The sequence below is a fragment of the Ambystoma mexicanum genome, chromosome 14 (genome assembly GCF_040938575.1).
Source record: "Ambystoma mexicanum isolate Mex_15411 chromosome 14, UKY_AmexF1_1, whole genome shotgun sequence".
In the NCBI taxonomy this organism is placed as follows: domain Eukaryota; kingdom Metazoa; phylum Chordata; class Amphibia; order Caudata; family Ambystomatidae; genus Ambystoma; species Ambystoma mexicanum.
In genome coordinates, this window is record NC_090940.1 from 517,852,231 (window position 1) to 517,872,736 (window position 20,506).

General features: G+C 45.2%; 1 protein-coding gene across 1 annotated transcript in view; it reads right to left on the bottom strand.

The window, feature by feature from the left end:
- DYNC1H1 (dynein cytoplasmic 1 heavy chain 1) overlaps window positions 1–20,506 on the bottom strand; it is a 2,031,190-nt gene that overhangs the window by 110,716 nt on the left and 1,899,968 nt on the right. The window contains exon 75 of the mRNA XM_069637760.1: window positions 19,009–19,151. Within this exon, the coding sequence (XP_069493861.1) occupies window positions 19,009–19,151 (143 nt within the window). The remainder of the gene's footprint in view (window positions 1–19,008; window positions 19,152–20,506) is intronic.

Here is a 20,506-nt window from a genome sequence, read left to right on the forward strand (position 1 = left end):
GGCAGGGGCGGGTGCAGCCCTGCTTGTTCAGGTAAAACAATTTGGTAGAATTGTCCGTCCTGACCAGAACCGGCATGAGGGCAAGGCCAACTGCCCTGAGCATGAGCATATTTATATGCAGGAGGGCTTCCATCCTGGACCATGCTCTATGAATCACATAGCCCTTCACAGTAGCCCCCAAGCTCGAAATAGGGGCGTCTCCAGTCAGGTGAAGGGGGCTCCCACTGAAACATTGCCAGCCACCAGCGAAGATCGGGCAGTAGGAGAGGTGGTATTGGGATCCTGTCCGACTGAGACCCTGTCCTTGTAGAGACAACTGGAGGTGGCTCCTGTGGAGGTAGATGACGAAGACAATGGCTTATAATACAAGGAGGCCACAGCCACCATTGAGGAATGCGGCTGCAAGGCAAGGAGGAATGGCTCCCTAGCGGTTAGCCTAAACCTGCTGTCCAATTTCTTGTTCATCTCAACGCTGGCCCTGGCCTTCTCCCAGACCTTTCGCGTCACATGCAGATCATCCTTCTGGAGAGGGATGCCAGACCGGATCGTGGTGCGCTTCGACAATACCTTGCTAGCACACCAGACCCCTGGGCGGCTTGCAAGAACTCTGCCAGGCCCTGAAGGCGGTCATGCAAGGCCCTAATGGATGTCGAGGGTTAATCGTCGTCATCGTCCACGGCCCTCCCTTTTTCACAGACCAAGGGTAATCTGGGTCCTGGGACACAGGTGCTAGCGGGGTCAGCCCCCTCCCCGCGGTCCGGTGCGTGATGGGTAGATGTATACCTGAGGAGACCAGAAGCCTGCACTGTAGGATCCACTGGTGCTTCCAGAGGTAAGGGGGCTAGAATCATCTTGCAAAGCCCATTCGAAACTAACAAGACAGTCTTTGTGAAGGTAACACAAAGTTGAGAATAAAAGAACTGAGTAAGATGAACTGTTAAGAAATAACCCTGAAAGGAAAATAATTGCTGGAAAAGCTGCCAAGAGAAAGAAGGATCAATTATAAGGGAAATCAGGAAAAGAAACCTAAAGCCAAAACTTCACTAAGTGAAATGTATGAACTGATAATAACTAAGAACTTTTTGAAGATCCGGTATTAAAGAGTAACTTAAAGGCAGGCCAGGAAACCATGGGAGATGAGAGACATTATCCAGTCTTTAAGAGTGTTATGGCCAGATGAATTAGATTTGGATAGTTCTTGATTTTTGGACATTCACCGACGACTGACGAGCACCCTAGTTAGTTTTGTTAGGTCGGGAAGCCTTATGGAATGGGGAAAGACAGGCTTTATCCTGTTCTTTAAAGGATAGTTCCGGGACTTTTTTTTTTATTGTCCCTACGGTTCGGCCATGTGTTTTTAAGCATAAATCGGTAGATCGTAGAAAACTTTCCTATGGACCTTACCCGACTTTTCGTCCATTAACGCACTCGAAATCAGCCGCCATTTTCTGATAATCCTATCATTTCCCCCCATCGCCCTGGCTCACCTGCTTTTGCGGCACTAAATCAAATCCCCCGCCCCTGAGCCTGACATCAGCAGACGCGTACCGCCCATTTCCCAACGCCAAAGCACGTTTCGTGTCAACAATCGCTGCGCCTCAGCTAATGAAGTGTCGCCATGGAAATGGCAGGACGCCTCTTTCCTCAATAAGTATAAACACACCGTTTCACAACACACAGCAGCAGATTTTCGATTCCATTATTCTCTCTGTGTTACTTTGAGTATTCTGTGACTCGTTTCTGTGCTCTGGTCAGCTACCTTCGCCGCTTCTAGGCCTTGTGAACACCTGTACCATCTCTGTAAATTATTTTACTTTCTTTACCACACAATGGCTACAATAATGCCGTATATGTACGAGCCCGAGTACACCGAGGAAGAACTACTGGAAAGGCAAGCACGCGAAAACGATGGGGATTCGGACGGCAGTTGGGAGGACCAGTCAACGGATGAAGAGCCTGGACCATGTCGCATGGACGGCGTCTCCACCTGGTGCACGTGCAATCGGTGCGAGCTAATGCCAACTGAGGAGGAGAACTGCTGCTGCCGTGAAAATTCCGGGTGCTTCGCCTACATTTCGGAAGGCGAGCCAAGTCCGCAATGCATCACCGAGCTGCCAGAGTTCAGGGAAGCCTGCCTCTCACGGACCGTGTTGAGGATGATGATGGTGCTTATGCACGAACTTCGCGGCACTGTTCGTCCGCGTAATCCGAGTAACGAGTAAGTATACTCTGGTTGTGATGTCAGTGATGCCACTACTATTTCATGGTCGTCTCCCACATATAAAATTACATCTACATATCATTCGAATGCATGTAAATTGGTTCCATGTTGTGCATTTTCTAGATAGAATTTTTTTCAAAGCAGAATGACATTTTTTACCTGAATCGACAGTGATAAGAAAGTATTGTCATTTTAATACAGTTTGCATCTTTCATTTTCACAGGTGGTACAGGCTGGTGGCCTATCGTTGCTTCACTTGGTGGCTTCACGGGAGGCTCGGACACCGCGTTCGGAGAGTAATACCTGCCTGTGCGGTACTTGCCATTAGACAACATTTCCCCAGCGAAAGTGGACAATACCGCGGATTTTCCCTGGATGTGCTGCAACCGGAACTTTACAATGTGTAATGTTTATTATTTATGTTCAATTGAAATTAAGATCTAAAATAAAACCCAACATATATTTTAACAATGGTTGTTTTGATTTTTTTAAATGAATCTAGTGTGTCTCCATTGAATAGTCTTCCTGTGCCTTGTCACACCACATGTCTCCGGCCAGCATCCTCCCTCACGCTGGCCGCCCACCTTCAATCCACATAACCGTTGAACCCATATGCAGCAGACATACATATGTTATTTTGCGGGTTGGCATCAAGCCTCCCGGCCTTGCCTCCTCCCCCAAAAATACTTACCACACCACTTTGTTCAAGCGTTGGCAATAAAAGGCCGTTGGATTTTATTGATACAAAACATGGTTATAGGTAAATAATCAATATGGTTGATCATAATAAATCATCCTTTTGGGCACCGGGTACAGAGATGACCCCCTCTGGCCCGTGCCGCCTTGCCACCACAGGCCAGCCTGCAGCTGACTAACTGCCTAGGCATCCAGGGTCTCCAGGGTGAACTGCACCCATATATTCTCCTGGGAGGGTGAGGTATTTATAAACTCACCCCCCTGCCTTCCATGTACTAGATCCTGCAGCCTGCCTCTTACATGCAGTTAGATGGCCTCTCCTTGGTGAGGCCCTGCGGCAAACGAGTCTTGTCTGCACGACCACCGCCCCAATCCACCCCCCACCCTATCAAAGGCAGTTCGCACCGGGGTACTTGTTCTGCCAAGTGGAGCTGTCAGGGAGCGATAAAGGCCAAGAGGTGCCAAAGACCATGTACACTTCAAAGTGGTCTATAGAGCATGGGTTGCTGTTCCCATGTCTACCTCCAGACCCCGTGTCTCCTGCCAAGCATCCCCCCTCACGCTGGACGGCCCCCTGCAATCCACATAAGTGTGTCTCCATTCACGAGTCTTCCTGTGTCATGTCTGCACGACCACCGCCCCAATCCACCCCCCGCCCTATCAAAGGCAGTTCGCACCGGGGTACTTGTTCTGCCAAGTGGAGCTGTCAGGGAGCGATAAAGGCCAAGAGGTGCCAAAGACCATGTACACTTCAAAGTGGTCTATAGAGCATGGGTTGTTGTTCCCATGTCTACCTCCAGACCCCGTGTCTCCTGCCAAGCATCCCCCCTCACGCTGGACGGCCCCCTGCAAACCGCATAATGCCACGACATATACACGTCATTCATTCACAAACACACCCCTGTTTCGAATTCTTTATAACCCACTTCATATTTCTAATGAGAACTTCTTTGCACTTTGCTAGTCAACCCGTGAAGGTGCTGGTTATCTGCTCTTCGTCTCTGTGAACTTCCGTGACCACTTCGAGGAAACTCGTCAGTTTGCAACCTGTGAACTGCTCCCTGTTCTACGACAAGAAACTACTCTGATCCCTGCATCTAACTGTTTGTTCGTCAAGGTAAGGCCATGTACCATAATCATTTTGCGTCCAATTTCTTTTCGTTCAAGACAGTACATGCAAGGAACTAGTCACATGTTCTGAGTTTAGTCAAATTATTTTTCTATTTTTTTAAAGTTATTCAAATACTTATCCGCATGTGAATAACGTGTATAGTTCCAAGAACCAAAACATACCTTGCATTGAACCTTTTATGTGTCATTTAATTTTTTAACACATTGGTATTCATAGAGAATTGTTGATCTTTACTTTTCAGAACTTTCCACAATGCCTGCCTGTTCCATTGGCGGTTGCCCTTCGAAGACCCATAATAAATCTGAAGGTACTATAATGCATGTTTTACCTAAGACAATAGATCAGATAAGAGAATGGGTCCGATATTGCGGATATCCACCGTCTGAGCTTGAAAGTAGAGTCCTAGAAGTCTTTGCGGACAAGAGGGGTGATCGATACCGCATCTGCAGCAGGCACTTTAGCTCAGACATGTACTCCACATCATTGCTAATAAAGAAGAACACACCGCGAGCGAGGCGAAAATTGCTCTCAACCGCTATTCCCACTCTATTCGTCCACATCCCTCCACTGGTGAGTCAAGTTTACGTATTTATCTCTCGGCCTTGCGGTAGTGTGTAGCATTAGCTAACAATAATTTCCCCATTTATGTATCCACTCAATATGAAGGCGGAAGATTCTCCATCCGTGTCGTTATTGCAGTCATCAGCCACTTCAAGAGCCTATCGGGTAATCTTACTTGGCTATTCTGCCACTGACTTGTTTTAGGCATGTAAATCAATAGTTTTAATTTATCGTGTAATTATTTTACCTAATGGTACACCCTTGTACTCGTCCTCTAGTCTTTGTTTTCAGTTATAATTATTGTTATCCAAAATAATGCAAGTACTGTCTTTCAGGGAGATGCTGAGGAGTCCAACGTATTGACGACAACCGTTGATGTCACTCAGATGCTCGAGGTACGTTTCCGGACAGTTCCATCGATGGAGATCATCAGATCTTGCATTCTTGTAGCGTGATTGTTACACACAATGTTTCTTTCGTTTTTAGCCATTGATATGTCCTTCTGTCGTCGCCCTCCTATGTGTCTTCTTTTTTCAATATTGTGTTCATTACTAATGAAAGTCCTATGTTTCAGGGAGTCGATGGAGCATTAGTCCAAGAAGAAGGGGGAGCATGCAGTTACGGGTCGGCGCAAAGTTGCAGAAGTGTGCACCGCAGTTACATCGTCCCTTGATGTTCTTATGCATTTCGAGGTATGGATACTGACAGTTCGATCAAGCGAAATCATATGACGTGATTACATCCGCTATACTTCCTTCTTTATTAACGCAAGTACTATGTTTCAGGGAGATGACGGAGCTTCTTCTACAAGAACATCACCCCTAGTAGTTGATGCAGATCTCTGGGTGGTGAAACTTCATACGATCGAGCAAATCGAATCATATTTACATATCCATTATTTATTTTAGACAACTGGTCTATTTAGATGAGCCGTTGACGCCTGCACAAAGTTTATGTTCTTTTTAACAAAATAGAAAACCATACTAATGCAATTACTGTGTTTCAGGGAGTTACTGAAGCATCATCTTCAATAATATCATCAATGGAAGTCTATGAGGAGCCCGAGGTATGGATCTTGACAGTTCCATCTAACTAGATCAACTATGCGTGAATAATTGTCGTTTGAATGTTCTACACAAAGCGTTCAGTCGTGTTATGCTATTGAGATGTACGTGGGTATTGGTCCCCAAGTACATTTTGTGTTTTCAATATTATTATACATACTAATGAAAGTTCTATGTTTCAGGGAGTCGATGGAGCGTCAATGCGTGATGGATGTGCTTATCATGAAAATATAGTCGTTGCAGCGCAAGAGGAAGTGGAGACATGCACACACGAGTCGGAGCAACAGCATCCTGATGTTGAAGTTCGAGGCAAGAAAGTTTCAAAGAAAAGAAAGCAAAAGAAGGTTAGTGTCCTGGTCACTATATTATGTTGTTTTTCACTGTTAATAGTTCAATACTGTAAGTTGTGTTTAAACTGAACATCCCTTTTCCAATCTGTCCTCTAGTTGCGAGTGGGTGTACGAACTAGATCTACACAGACAGTGTAGCGAACGAGAGATGTTGCTTGTCAAACCTTTTGGCAGGGACTTGAGACTGGAGATGCATCGTGCCAATGGGAAGAATATGAAGTGATTGACAACGGAGCTATACCACCACCAGCCATTGATAGTGAATGTCCTCCTGGTAGTTCGGATGCAGTCGGAGATCAATTTACAGAATCCACACCCGCAAAAACTAAGACCGCGAGAAAGTTGAAGAAATTGTTTTATTCACCCATCGCCGGAGAAGGAACAGATGTTGCAATGGAAGAGAATGAAGTGGACGACAATGAAACACCATCAATATCACTGAACATAGCGGAAGACGATATCAGAGATTCTACCTTTCATGTGAGTGACATGTCCTCAACGTTACAGGCCGAACCAGCTGGGATGCAGAGTGACAGTATAAGGAAAGAGGCCAAATTCATTGTATTCAATAGTTGTTTGATTGATATTATTATTCGGATGAAATGTGGGCATTCGGTTGGTGGGGAAGTATGTGGGGAGCCATTGATTAATGTGACTCGTGCAATTCGAGGCACTAACCTTAAAATACATGCCACCTGTACAAAATATCATCCTTTCTCATGGTCTGCACAACCCATGCTGGGGCAACTGCCAGCAGGCAATCTACTTTGTGCAGCGGCTGCACTTTTTAGTGGTTCAAGTTTTAAAAAGTTAGAGTCTTTCTTTCAGTTTGTGGGAATCCATTTCATTGCGAAAACTCAGTTCTACAAATACCAAACCGATTATCTATTTCCAGCCATTAGCGAAGCTTGGAGAATGGAAAAAATGTCTATTGATAGTACATTCGCGGGCAAACGGTTCAGGCTAGCCGGTGATGGACAGTGCGACAGCCCAGGATTTTCAGCCAAGTACTGCACCTACCACTTTCAGGACATGGAAAGTAAGAAAATTGTGAGTTCGGTGGTCGTGCAGGTGTCACAAAGCACATCCTCAGTGGCCATGGAGAAAGTTGGCTTTGTAGCATCATTGCAAGAACTACAATCGCGGGGAATGGTGATCGACCTGATAGCCACGGACAGACACGTTTCAATTGCCAAGACAATGAGAGAAGAGTACAAAAATATAAATCACCAATTTGACGTTTGGCATCTTGCAAAAACAATCAATAAAAAAATGTCGGCTGCAGGTAAAAAAAAAAGATATGCAAGGTATTTCACAGTGGTCCAAGTCAATCAGCAACCATCTTTGGTGGAGCTCAAAAACATGTGGAGGGTCGTTGGAAATTCTACTGGAAAAATGGCGGTCAGTAATGCTACACTGTAGCAACGTTCACCGCTGGACCACAAACCAACATTTCCACAATTGTGAACATGGCCATTTGTCCACAGAGGAGGCACGGAAGAAGAAGTGGTTGATTCCTTCATCACCCACTCACAAAGCCATTGAAAAGATTGTATTTGATAATATTATAACAAGAGATTTGAGGGGACTCACGGAATTCTGCCACACAGGAGATTTGGAGGTGTTCCACAATATGTGCCTAAAGTACAGGCCAAAACGATTGCATTTTGGCATGGAGGGCATGATAAATCGGACTCTTCTAGCGGTCTTGGCACATAACCATAATGTTGGCCGTCAAAGTAGGACGACCGGAACTTTAGGGACGCTTCGCTACAATAAGGCCTTCACTAAAAGAAGTAAACAATGGGTGATCAAACCAGTGTTTGAGGATATGCAATATGAGTTTATTCAGAGACTTATTGTTGATGTCCTAGATAGGCACATACATGGAGTTGTGGACGAACCTGTGCAGGGGACAACTGCATTGCCACCCAACATTGCCTCTGTTCCATGTCCACCTAAAGCAGAGCTCATTGAGAAATACACATCACGGTTTAAATGATTGTAATTGATTGTCTGTTCTCTCGAGTCTCCTCATGTTGCAGGCCCATTGAATATGTGTATCTATGTAATGTGTAAATAAAAGTGATTGCTCAGTGTACATGCAATGTGTCTCTCCACCCTTGCCCCTCCCTTCACCGTGCAGTAGTGCGAACCACCCGTGTGTCACCTGTGACTTTGCTCTGGAGTCTCCTCATGTCGCAGGCCCATTGAATATGTGTATCTATGTAATGTGTAAATAAAAGTGATTGCTCAGTGTACATGCAATGTGTCTCTCCACCCTTGCCCCTCCCTTCACCGTGCAGTAGTGCGAACCACCCGTGTGTCACCTGTGACTTTGCTCTGGAGTCTCCTCATGTCGCAGGCCCATTGAATATGTGTATCTATGTAATGTGTAAATAAAAGTGATTGCTCAGTGTACATGCAATGTGTCTCTCCACCCTTGCCCCTCCCTTCACCGTGCAGTAGTGCGAACCACCCGTGTGTCACCTGTGACTTTGCTCTGGAGTCTCCTCATGTCGCAGGCCCATTGAATATGTGTATCTATGTAATGTGTAAATAAAAGTGATTGCTCAGTGTACATGCAATGTGTCTCTCCACCCTTGCCCCTCCCTTCACCGTGCAGTAGTGCGAACCACCCGTGTGTCACCTGTGACTTTGCTCTGGAGTCTCCTCATGTCGCAGGCCCATTGAATATGTGTATCTATGTAATGTGTAAATAAAAGTGATTGCTCAGTGTACATGCAATGTGTCTCTCCACCCTTGCCCCTCCCTTCACCGTGCAGTAGTCCGAACCACCAGGGTGTCACCTGTGACTTTGCTCTCGAGTCTCCTCATGTCGCAGGCCCATTGAATATGTGTAGCTATGTATTGTGTAAATAAAAGTGATTGCTCAGTGTACATGCAATGTGTCTATCCAACCTTGTTCATTTGCGCATTAAATTAAACCAAACAGTAATATAAATCATTTTTCAAAAAATATAGAATGTCTCCGTATTTATGGTTCTCTGGGGCTGCAAAGCACGCAGACAAAATGCAAAGATGGAGTGTAGATTTCAAGTCCTGTGAGATGGCCTTACACTGAATGTAGCTAACTAGGAATGTGTGCTCGTTCAAAGTGAAGGTCAGCTGCTTTGATTTTTTGCTCGGGTGCCGGAATGGCCCACGACTCAGTATAAGGTTCTATTGTTATTTGACCTTGACAGGCCGGGACCATCCCGAAAGACTTCTTTTTGGGGGTGTGGTGCAATAACGTAAGAAACGATAATGAATAAAATTTCAGAAACGATAGCCATTTAATGTTCGTTCATTAGAAGAAATAACGTCGGCATAGAAGGAGTGGCATTTCGGGGCTGCCCTACGCACAGACACAATGGAAAATGCAAATATAATGTAAGTAACTCTTTAGATGAGTTTATACCGCAATTTAGTTACTATACAGTAGCTTTAAAGACGGGTTAAGTTGTACTTGTTCGTTCTATGTGGCATATTGTTTTGTACCGCGCACTATCTTGAGGAGAACCATCTCCTTTTACGGAAGCACCTCAAAACCTTCCTCTTTGCTTCTGCTTTCTCTCTCCCTCTCCCCTGCTACAACTGGTCCACTGTCTGCGACCTCGGTCCTGGGCCCTTCCACTCTCCACCTGCACTGCCTCCCTGTCAACCCCTGCACTGGGGGACTGTCTCAGTATCCTACAGCCCCCCCTTCCCAGCACTTGTTCTGCACTTACCTTGCACTCGCCACCAGCTGGCCCTATGTATTTATTATTTTATGCTACTTACCTTGTACTCCACTTCACCCCTCCCCTTCCCCTTGCACTTTTACCTTCCCCCTACCCCTGCACTTGCGCGATCTGAATGACACCTGGCCTAGTAGGATCGTTGTCTGTCTTCTCCTTGTCCCCCCCCTCCCTGCCTCGCCACGCCTTGAAACACTTGTGTATAGGCACATTGCAAATGCCATATTATATCATATCAGTGACGAAGTGGTCCACTGGCGCTCAGGCGGCTCTGAAAAAGGCGGAGGAGAGGGGGTGGGTTACTGGAAATGACGTATAATACCCAGTTGCACTGTCCTAGCTATGAAATAATTTCCCGACCTAATATATAAAATGAATAATTTTAATAAAGATCTGATGGTGAGACTAATTTCATTTTTTATGTTTTTAAAACAGGTACATCCTTCATTATTGTCTGTGTCACGAGTACCAGACACCGGCGGATGGCTTTTACAACCGCCAGTTGCTTCTCCGCGTGAACAACGTTACCACCCTGACCATTTTATGGGACGATCCCCAAGTACAAGTATGCCCTTACGCGGTACTAATGGCTAGATGCAACATACATACCGTTGTGGTGGCCTAGTGCCTCGTTGTTGGAACAGCCATGCGATTATCAGTGCGACCGAAGAGCTTATTTTATCGTAAACCAACACCCTGTGTACTGCACACGAACATCGCTTGCCTCAAGACGAACTATTTTGGATCGAGAGCAAAGAAAAATGCAAATCGCTGAATATTCTCTAAACATTTGATGTCCAATAAATGTACTTTGCCAAATGTACAATCTTGCCGTTTGCTTTTAAACCACAGTTTCATATTCCGAATTGTGGCGCTGTATTGTGAGATGATCTAAGACCCTGTGTACAGCAAAGGAACATCGCGTGCCTCAAAACGAACTTTTTGGAACGTGAGCAAATAAAAATGAAAATCGCTGAATATTCTCAAAACATTTGATGTCAAATAAATGTACTTTACCAAATTTACAATCTTGCGGTTTGATTTAAAAGTACAGTTTCATATTCCCAATTGTGGCGCGCTGTGTTGTGAGCTGATCTGTGTTGATTTCCGGGTTCTGTGTGGAGTCGCGTAGAAGACGCCTGGGCGCGTTTGCCTACGCAGCACAGTCACGTCACGGATAGAGGCGGGGAATATGAATGTTTTGATAAAGTCTGTTTCAGGGGCGGGGGATTTGATTTATTGCCGCAAAAGCAGGTGAGCCAGGTCGATGGGGGGAAATGATAGGATTATCAGAAAATGGCGGCTGATTTCGAGTGCGTTAATGGACGAAAAGTCGGGTAAGGTCCATAGGAAAGTTTTCTACGATCTACCGATTTATGCTTAAAAACACATGGCCGAACCGTAGGGACAATAAAAAAAAAAGTCCCGGAACTATCCTTTAATAAAGTCATGAGCAGAATGCCTAATCTGAGTCTGTGTCCTTCTTCTGACCTGCCACAGAAGATACAAAGACTTGTTTTCAATCTTATCCTATGGAGCACATGAGTGAGACACATGCTTTGCATTTTCTTTTCGCCCCTAACTACCATTTTCCCAGATGACTTGGCGAGTCGACAAGGGAGCGGGTTCGCTGGGAGCTTGGATTTCCTGCCATCTGTCCCAGTGAGAGGTGCCCCGGAGCTGTTGGTGCAAGGATTCTTCTCGTCGGCTCCAGGAGCAGAGTGCAACCCTTGGTAATAGAGTAATGCAAGATTCACCGGTGGAGCCCTCTTCAGGATGGAGGAAAGAGTTCCAGCGACAGCCACACCACACATATGGATGGCGTCATTCCAGTCATGGTTGCAGAAGTCCTTCCAGGACAGGATTCCTTGAAGCTGGGAGGCTGAAATTTGGCAGGAAGGAGACATTCCACAAGCAGTCGACTGTTAGGCAGAAACCTGTGCAGTTCCCTTAGGGACCACTGCAAAAGATTTAAGATTACAGGTGTTTGGCAGTAAACCCACTTGGTAGCAGTCTGTACCACATAGGTTCACTTGGTAGCTGTGGCCGAGCAGTCAGACTTCCCTCAAGAAGAGTTAGGCAGTATATAGAGTATACACAATAGGTACAGAGATACAGTAGCACAAGCAAACACTGACCAGAGCTTTGGTGTAAAAGTATATAATTATCTATTTAAAGACACACTTGTAAATTACACTAGCACAAAAGAGATAAGTAAATTCAGCACACAGTCACTATTATATATACATACAACCCTAATTACTTATTAGACAAGTCTTAGTGAGAAACACCACTTATTTTCAGACAGAGGTGAGCGCTTAACATAAGATGGCACTCTAATAAGTCATAAAAAAAGGGAGGGAAAAAGGCAGAGTTAGGGAAGCACACAAGTTTCAATACTTTTAAAAGAACCACAGTAAGGCAGGGTAGGCAGAGTTCTACTGGAGAGCAAGGAAGTCAATTGCAAGGCCCAGCTCTTGGAGAGAGCAAGCAGAAGGGGTCCAGGTTCACACAGTGGGCTTATGCCCAAAGAGTCTTGTAGATAGTTTGCACAAAAAGGATGAAATTAAAGTCAGACAAAGTTAGCTAGGTTGTCCCAGGCCAGCCCAGGTTAGAAAGTCGAGGCTTTACGGTTACCCGAACGATCTGTCGCAAGGGAAGCCAGGCGGGACACAGTACCTCAAGTGTGAAGGAAGCTCCAGCGGGGGCAGTTGTTCCTGGCAGCGGGTGCAAGTCGGTGTTTCGTCCAGAGGAAGAGGAGGTCTCGCCGTGGAGGAAAGATGAAGGTCATTGCACTGCCAGGGAAGAAACCAGCCGCGGAGTTCTTCGGTTAAAAGGTACTACCCTTCTCTTCCCGGTAGTGGTAAGCTGTGGTATTCCGGTTGCCGGGGTGCTTGGCACTGGCAAGGCGGCCACAAGATGCTCCAGGAAGGTGAAAAGAAGGCAAAACTGGTTATCCCCACCAGTCAAAGGAAGAAGACTCTCCGGACTGGAGATCTCCTCTGTCGTCAGGAAAAGTGGTGAGACGGTGCAGCAGGGCTCCACCGGTGGTGTCGTTGTTGCAGGTCGGCTCAGCTTCTCCCTCCTCGGATTCTTAGGTCCTGTGGCGACTTCTGAAGTTCCAGTCCCCAAAGCCCTGCTTTTATGCAGCAAACCCCCATTCATTCAGCCTAGCTGTCAATCAAACATGCTAAGTGGTGAGCCGGCCGGCTCACCACTTGGGCCAATCACACAAGAGTGCGACTTGAGTTACCAAGGAAACTCAGTCCAGGGTGCCTAAACCCCCTCCCACACCCCCTGTGGTACCCAGACAGAGTGGCACCACTTTTGGAGGCTTCTGTGGAGAAGCCCGCCAAAAAGTGGAACAAAGTGCTCGACTTGGGTTGGAGTCACAGAAGAGAACACAAACGCCATTTTAGAATTGAGTTCTGGCAAAAAATACCAACCGGTGAATTAATATTAAATAAATAAACCGGCGGTATGTTTGAGGCTATAAGAATTAAATAATTAAAGTTGGTAGCCTCGAACAATGGGAAAATCCCATGGAGATATATTTGCGGTCGAATATAAAAAGTAGTATCCACTGCCACAAGCCAAAACTCGATCAGGGGGGACGGAGACGTGCCCCCTCAAACAACAGACCCCGGGGACCAGTACGTCCACAATATGATGGTTTGTACTGGTTTCTGTTCATAATTTGGGACTAGTAAAGCCAATGGTGACTTTAAATGCTCTGGGAGACAGTAGTCAGTCCCAGGGTATGGAGTCTATGTTGGGGGGTCGCTACGACACCCTTGGGTTACGGCACGGAGGGTGCTGTGTAACCCACATCAAAAACACATGAGGCCCTATGGAGTAAAAGACCCCATAGCCCATAAAACACATGGAAAGATAAAGGAACACCTCAAATCATGTCTAAGAGTGGGAGTAAAAGAGTCTCACTCTTAGCAGGAGAAAAAAATAAACCCCAAAAATCCAGCAGAGCTGCTGGGGGACTCACTAGGTTTGGGAAATTAGCCTTTACAGAGAATTCTCCCTAAAATCGACCACATTTCCGGGTGCAAACGTGGAACAGAGACGGTTCTAGCGAGGTAGCCCACTGGAGAGCTGGCCAGTCCACTGGGTGGTCTAGGGACACTTCCGAAGGCTCAGGACATTTGGAACCTCAAGAACACGTCCAGACTGGGTGGCCCCACTATTAGGTTAGATTTTCATATTTAGGCTAAATCTCCCTTACCTGTGAGACTCTTTTGCTGGACTTGTGGATTATTTTTCTATGTTCTGAGGTACATAGAAAAATCCACAAGTCCAACAAAAAGTTTAACCTTTTCCCCCCACTCACCCTTTCTTTTACTCTTTCCACGGAAGTCATTTTTGTGACTCTCCATACTTTATTTTTGGAATCGTAATTTCCTTTAACCTTTTTTTGGGCATCTTCATTTTATCATCACAACACACAGCACTTTCTGTGCAGTGTTGCTGGGGCGCCCCTTGGGCTTTCTTTTAACTTTTTTTCTGATTTGCACCTTGTGTAAACTAATATTCCCAAGGGTAGGATACTTTTTATCCTTTCTACAATTCTTATTGTGAGATCAGTGCATCCCACCTTATGTAAAGTGCGGAGGGATTACATAGTATCTATCCCCTTTCTCACTAGTTCTGTTACATTTCTGTTACAGTCCTTTACTTACCTTGCAGAACACGTTCTCAAGAGTAGAGAGATTTTTATCCTCTCTTCATTTTATATTGCGAGATCAGCACACCCACCAGTATGTGGAGTGCTGAGGGGATCCTTTGTATCCCCTTTCTCATTGCTCCTCAAGCATACCTTTATGGCTAGTGGCAGTGGACGTGTTCTACTGAATTGTGTCAAATTTACTCGCAGGCGGTCAACCCAGCCGCAGTAATGCACAGAATGCATCGAGAAAGGTGGCTATTTTCTTTTGCCATTTTTAATGTGTTGGTCCTTCTGCCGTTCTGGGAGGTCCTGGTTTGATTTTTGTCTTCGGCAGGAATCCTTTGTGTAGCCCGCGGAGGCTCCTTTCGAGAGCGTCTGAAGACAAGAAACGAGTGAGGAGTCCGAAACTCTGCGGCCCTTTGTCTTATGGCATGCCTGCCTGGAAACTGAAAGGACAGCCATCCCCCAAAGTTTGAATGTCGCATGTGTACTGATTGGCTGGGTTCCTGGATAAATGGCCTGGATCTGGAAGCTGCCGACAAGTCGACCACTGGAGCTGAATCCGATGAAGCAGAAGTTAAGACGGCTGTAGCTGATTCCAGCGACCGCAGTCGCCTGCTGTGCTGACCCCTTCTTCTATGAGAAAGGGAAGAGGATCCAAAGGTAGAATCCTCCCGTCCCCTGCACACTGTATACTACTATAAGTGACAGTTAAGGATTTAATTCACAAGTTTTACACAATACTTGTATATAGTGTTGGTTCTGTGCCAGGACCGCCCCCCCCCCCTGCAACTTGAATTTTCCTCAATTGAATTACTTGATTGCATAGAAGAGTATGTACTGAAAATTGGTGTGCACCAACAACCCCTGTTCCCCTTCTTCCATGAGACAGAGAAGTCCCGAAGACGATGACTCAGACCCTTGGACTGGTGGGAAAAATCAGTTTTAAGAAGACCTGCATTTTGAGCCCTCCTATGACAAGCTGTAACCTTCCTGGACTACAAACCGCCAGTACCCTGGGACCTTGAGGCCGGGTTCTGTGCATCGTCTTCCTGTGAATGAATCTCGATGATACTTAGGTGGACTCTCCTTGAAATCCCCTCACCAGAGTGTTGAACCGAGATAGTGAGACAAATCGAGCAGACAACCGTTCTTCATATGGTACCTTGAAAAAATGTGCCAAATCCACAGAGCCGGGGGAAGCACTGAAGAACCCTTTGCTGGGAGACTTTCCTCTCGACAGATGCTGCAATTTCCCATCCAGTGTCCTTTCTTTTCATCACCACAACCAAGAATCCAGAGACCGGGACCTGTGCTGCAGCATCATGCAGGTGTCAGTCTGCAAGCTCTTCTTCACTGCTGAGGTACTGTGTGGCTTGAGGTAATACTTACCTAAATTCTTTGTGTGGCTAGGGTGGCGATTCGTGTAGTTTGGAGTTTGCTCATAACGTTTGCCCAGGCCCAACGCTATAACGCATATAGGGAGACTTCTACGAAGTCCTTGAACCTTTTTACCGACTCTAAAGTAATTTATTTGTTCTAATAAGATATCATCTGGAACTCTGATTTCCTACAGTTTGCCCGTTCCTGTTCTGTCTACGGTTCACAACTGGAGGACCACCAGGGTCCCCTTCTGCCTCTGAGAACACTCGTGCCCCAGATTAGGGAAGGACAACTAAAGCATAAGGCATCTGTGGAGGAATTTTTACAAGCGTTGCCATGTGTTTACATTCTATTTTTTGGTGCTGTAACTGTATATACCTGAAATAGAATAGGTTACAACGTTATTACTTAGCTTAGAAGTGCATACTACCATTCTGAAAAGTATTACCTTTGAATTGTGCTCCACTATTACAGAAAGTACCATTGTTGGTATAACTGTATTATTGCTTGAAACAGAATAAGTGTAATAAGTTACTACCAATAGGGTCTGCTTACTTTGAATTGCATACTGCCATTATAAAAGTCTAATAATGTGGTTTTAGTCAACTTAAATTGCATAATGCTATTCTAAATGCGTTTTATACTTTGGTTTACTTGCCAGAAGTATTGTGTTGCTTTTTATATTGTGTTTATGACTTACAATAAATAGTACTTGCCTTTCTAAAGAATTCCCTCTGTGTATACATAAAATAAATTATTATTCTTTACAATAAATCAGTGTATAAGGGTGTCTTTGGACCATACTTATGCTACAAGTTCTTTGTACCTTCCTACAGCCCTAAAATAAGCATGGCTTCCCTGCCACCTACCAGTACCTGGAGTGGTCTTCGGTATTGCCCAAGGGATAGTCTTAGAAAGTCTTACTGAGGTGGACTTTAGAAAATCTGTCCCAATACCCACCAGTCCAGGGGTTGAAGCACCGCACAGGGCCATCGCAGATCAGGTAGTCCGGCTGGGCTTAATTGGCCCAGATGCAGGAAGGGATGCAAGGCCTCTTCGGGAGTGTGTCAGCTCTTCAGTCAGCTGTTCTTCTACAAGGGATTCTTGGCTACAATGATGATCTGAAGAAATGGCTGCAGGAGTCGTCCTCTTATCCAAAAGCCAGAATGGAAGCAAGTCCAAGCCCACCAATGTAAGCATCTACACCATTCAAACAGCAAGTAGTTGTCCAATCAGGGATAACTATTGGTTTCACTCATGCCCCACACCCAGATTCTCTGGCACCACAGATGTGGAGTGGGGCCAAACAGTCCCACCCACTTCTTGGGCCACTCGCACACAAAGGGAGCACTAGACCACGAAAGCAGCAGCTTTCCCAGGCAAATGCACGACCTTATATGGGATTTCCAGACCTGGCAAGGAAGGAAGGCAGCCAAACTACAATATGGTCAAAGAACAAGCGAAAATCTCGCTGCATGGCCATTTTAGGGCCCTAGCCACTTTTAGTAGCAGTAAATGCGAATATGCACAGCAGAAATAACACACATTGTAAAAATATAATCGCTGTCACCAGCTTGTCTTTGGGCACATCTAATTTTAGAATAATAATTGGTTATTTATAACTTGCTTAATACCGAAGATGTTTCTAAGGGCGGACCCGGGATTCGAACCTGTGATGTTCTGCGTCCTCTTGCTTCCAAGAAGAGCGTGTTGACAATGGGCTATACTAACCATACTTGAAGTAACCAAGAATCCCAAGTGTAAAAGGCTAGGGTGATACAAAAGTATCCCCATTGTAGTGCATTGCAAGATGAGGTGTACAATTTTTTTTAAAAAAAAGTTACAAAAGGTAAAAGACAAAATGGGACACAGTTTTCCAGTAAAGATAGTCTGAAGAACTGATCAGTTTCCCCATAAAAAATGTGCAAAAGGCAAGGGGGGAGGATATGTGGGGGGGGGGTGTGTGAAGGCTTTACCTTCTCCCCAAAATGTCAGAACAGGTTTAAAAGAAAGCACAAAGATTGGGGGTCCATAGGAACTTTGGAGGGAAAGTTGCCAAAAGAGGAATCTTTAAAAGTGAGTGCACAATCCACACCCAGTGACGTGGGTCCGTTAGCTACATCTTTGTTTCGCTTTCCACAAAGCTTTAAACAAAGGGTTAAGGAGTAGAGATATTTTAGAAGATTTTGTTGCAGGTGATTCTGAGAGAAAAACGCAACCAGTATGTTCTGTGAAGCATAGTGGCTGCGTTTCAGAGACATGGAAAAAAGAACTAAAGACATGGTCTGAGGTACATATAGCTGCTTGATGTCATGTACAGTGTCGAAGAGTGAATACGTTGAGGGATCCAGATGCTTGAGCTTACTTTGGACGAAGGAGGCAAAGCCATCAGCTAGATTCTGGGAACTGATTACATCTAAGGCAAACTCTGGATTGTTGTAGATCTTAAAGCATTCTCATGATTTATATATGTTGAGAGATGCAGTTTTGGAGTAAACCTGTCTGCCGTAAACTAATTCGTCAACTTTTTCCATTAAATAACAATGTAAACACAGTGGGCCTGATCACGACTTTGGCGGTAACGCCGGCGGTATTACCGCTGGCGGTATTAGCCCTACCGCCGAACTCCCCGGCGCCAATAGCGCCGGATCATGAGTTTGGCGGTAATGTTAATCCCCATTGAGCCCATTCGGGAATGCCCCATTCCCCATTGGGCGCAGTGGGGAATTTTCGCGCTCTTACCGCCGGCGGATTTCCCGCCGGCGGTAATAGCGCGAATTTTCGGCGAATCCCCCCCCAGCTCATAGCTGGGGCGAAATCCGCCGAAGTCCTCATTTGGCGGACCCTTAAATCCGGCGGTAATAGCGCGACCGCCGGATTTAAGGGTTACCGCCAAAGTCGTGATGAGGCCCAATGACTTTGTATTCCAATTGAGAATCTTTGAAAAGTAAGCCTTTATATGTAATTTTACTTGGTAGAGGTAGGTATATTCTACTGCTTTTTTATCTAAAATTTGTAATAAGAATAAAGACATAGATAACATTCTAAAATAAAGCTTGATTTGATTGACAGAATAAATAACTAATAGAAAAAACATTGAATATTTGTCCACAGAGAAAATGTCTGAGAATGCATTTAACTTGAATAATATCTTTAATAAAAAGATCTTTAATAAAAAGAAACCTTTAGTTCTTTGGCCCCTCCAGAAGCAGCAGCTTGTGAGATAGTTTGCAGCTGTTTGATTCGGTCACTAAAATCAGCCACCCACAGGATAACAGTCAAGCCAACGGGTACAGTGTAGAGTGACCAGCTCTTAGGCAGAATACCTTGGAAAAAGAATGACAACATTCACGTATATTTTCAGTTTTTTTTTTGGGGCAAAATCTTTTTTATTGAAACATCAAAAACATTGAATTCATCAAAAAACAAGTCAGTGGCAATATTGGTTGATTAAAACAAGACATTGGTCAGTCGCCCCATTGGCGCCTGTCCATAGAATCAATTTCTGCAATTCATAAAGTTCATAAAGATCAGCGTTTGTCACTGTTCATTCAACTTCAATTAATTCATGGCAATGCATTAACATTTCATTTTAACCTCTCTATAGTTCTTGTTAATAAATGTGTTTCATAGATATCCTTTGGGGTATAATATTACAGCTTTGTGTTCCGTAGCGTACTTAGTTAGAAGAAGGGAAGAGAGGAAGAAGGCAAAAAAATAAGGATTTAAGGAAACATTAGTTTAAGTTACCACCTTCATCAGAGTCACCATTAGATGCAGTTAGATTCAGTTCAGATTACCCCCTTCATCAATTTCATCATTAGTTCCAAGTATTGTCCTCTGTGTCCCTCAGAATCCCCTTATTTTGCCCTCAAACCAGTACATCATCCCCTTATTCCCGAGATGTTCAGGGTTGAAGGAGGAATTTAACCAGTCTGGGTTGGAAGAACATGTGTTCCTTTTCCTTCACATGGTCTAGGAATGGACCCCAAATGTTCTGAAATGTGTCCATTCTGTTTTCCATGGCAGCCGTTAGTTTCTCTATTCCCAGAATATCCCAGACTTTGACCCACCAGTGCGCAATGTGGGGGCCCTCCCGCTCTTTCCAGAATCAAGCGCGCATGAGACGGGCCGCCATTAATAGTTGTGTGATTAGCCGCGCTCTGGGACCAGATTGTGGTTAGGATCCGTCATCTGGGGTGTCGCCCAACACCATTATTAGTGGGTCCAAGGGGAGACGAGTGCTACAGATATCCTTAATTTTGGACCTGATCTCTAGCCAGAAGGATTGAATGATCGGGCAATGCCACCACATGTGTCCCAGATCCCCCTTAGCCCTGCAACCATGCCAGCAATCATCAGGGTAATCTACATTCATTGCATGCAGTCTCTGCGGCGTGAAGTACCATCGATAACATATCTTAAGTGCGCACTCCCTAATAACTGTGCATCTAGAGGACCTATGTGCCCTATCCCAAATTCTCTGCCATGATTCTGGAGCTATCTCTCTCTCCCTAGATCCCCTTCACATGATAACATGTAAGACCTTTTTTCTTCCTCTGGGGCATTTTCTAGCAGACGATAGCAGGTTGCCACTTTGTGTAAGCGTTGTCCCTCCGCAACTGTTACTTCTAGGCCCGTGGGCTGCCTGGAGGCCGCCTTTATAACAGTCGGGTTAGTG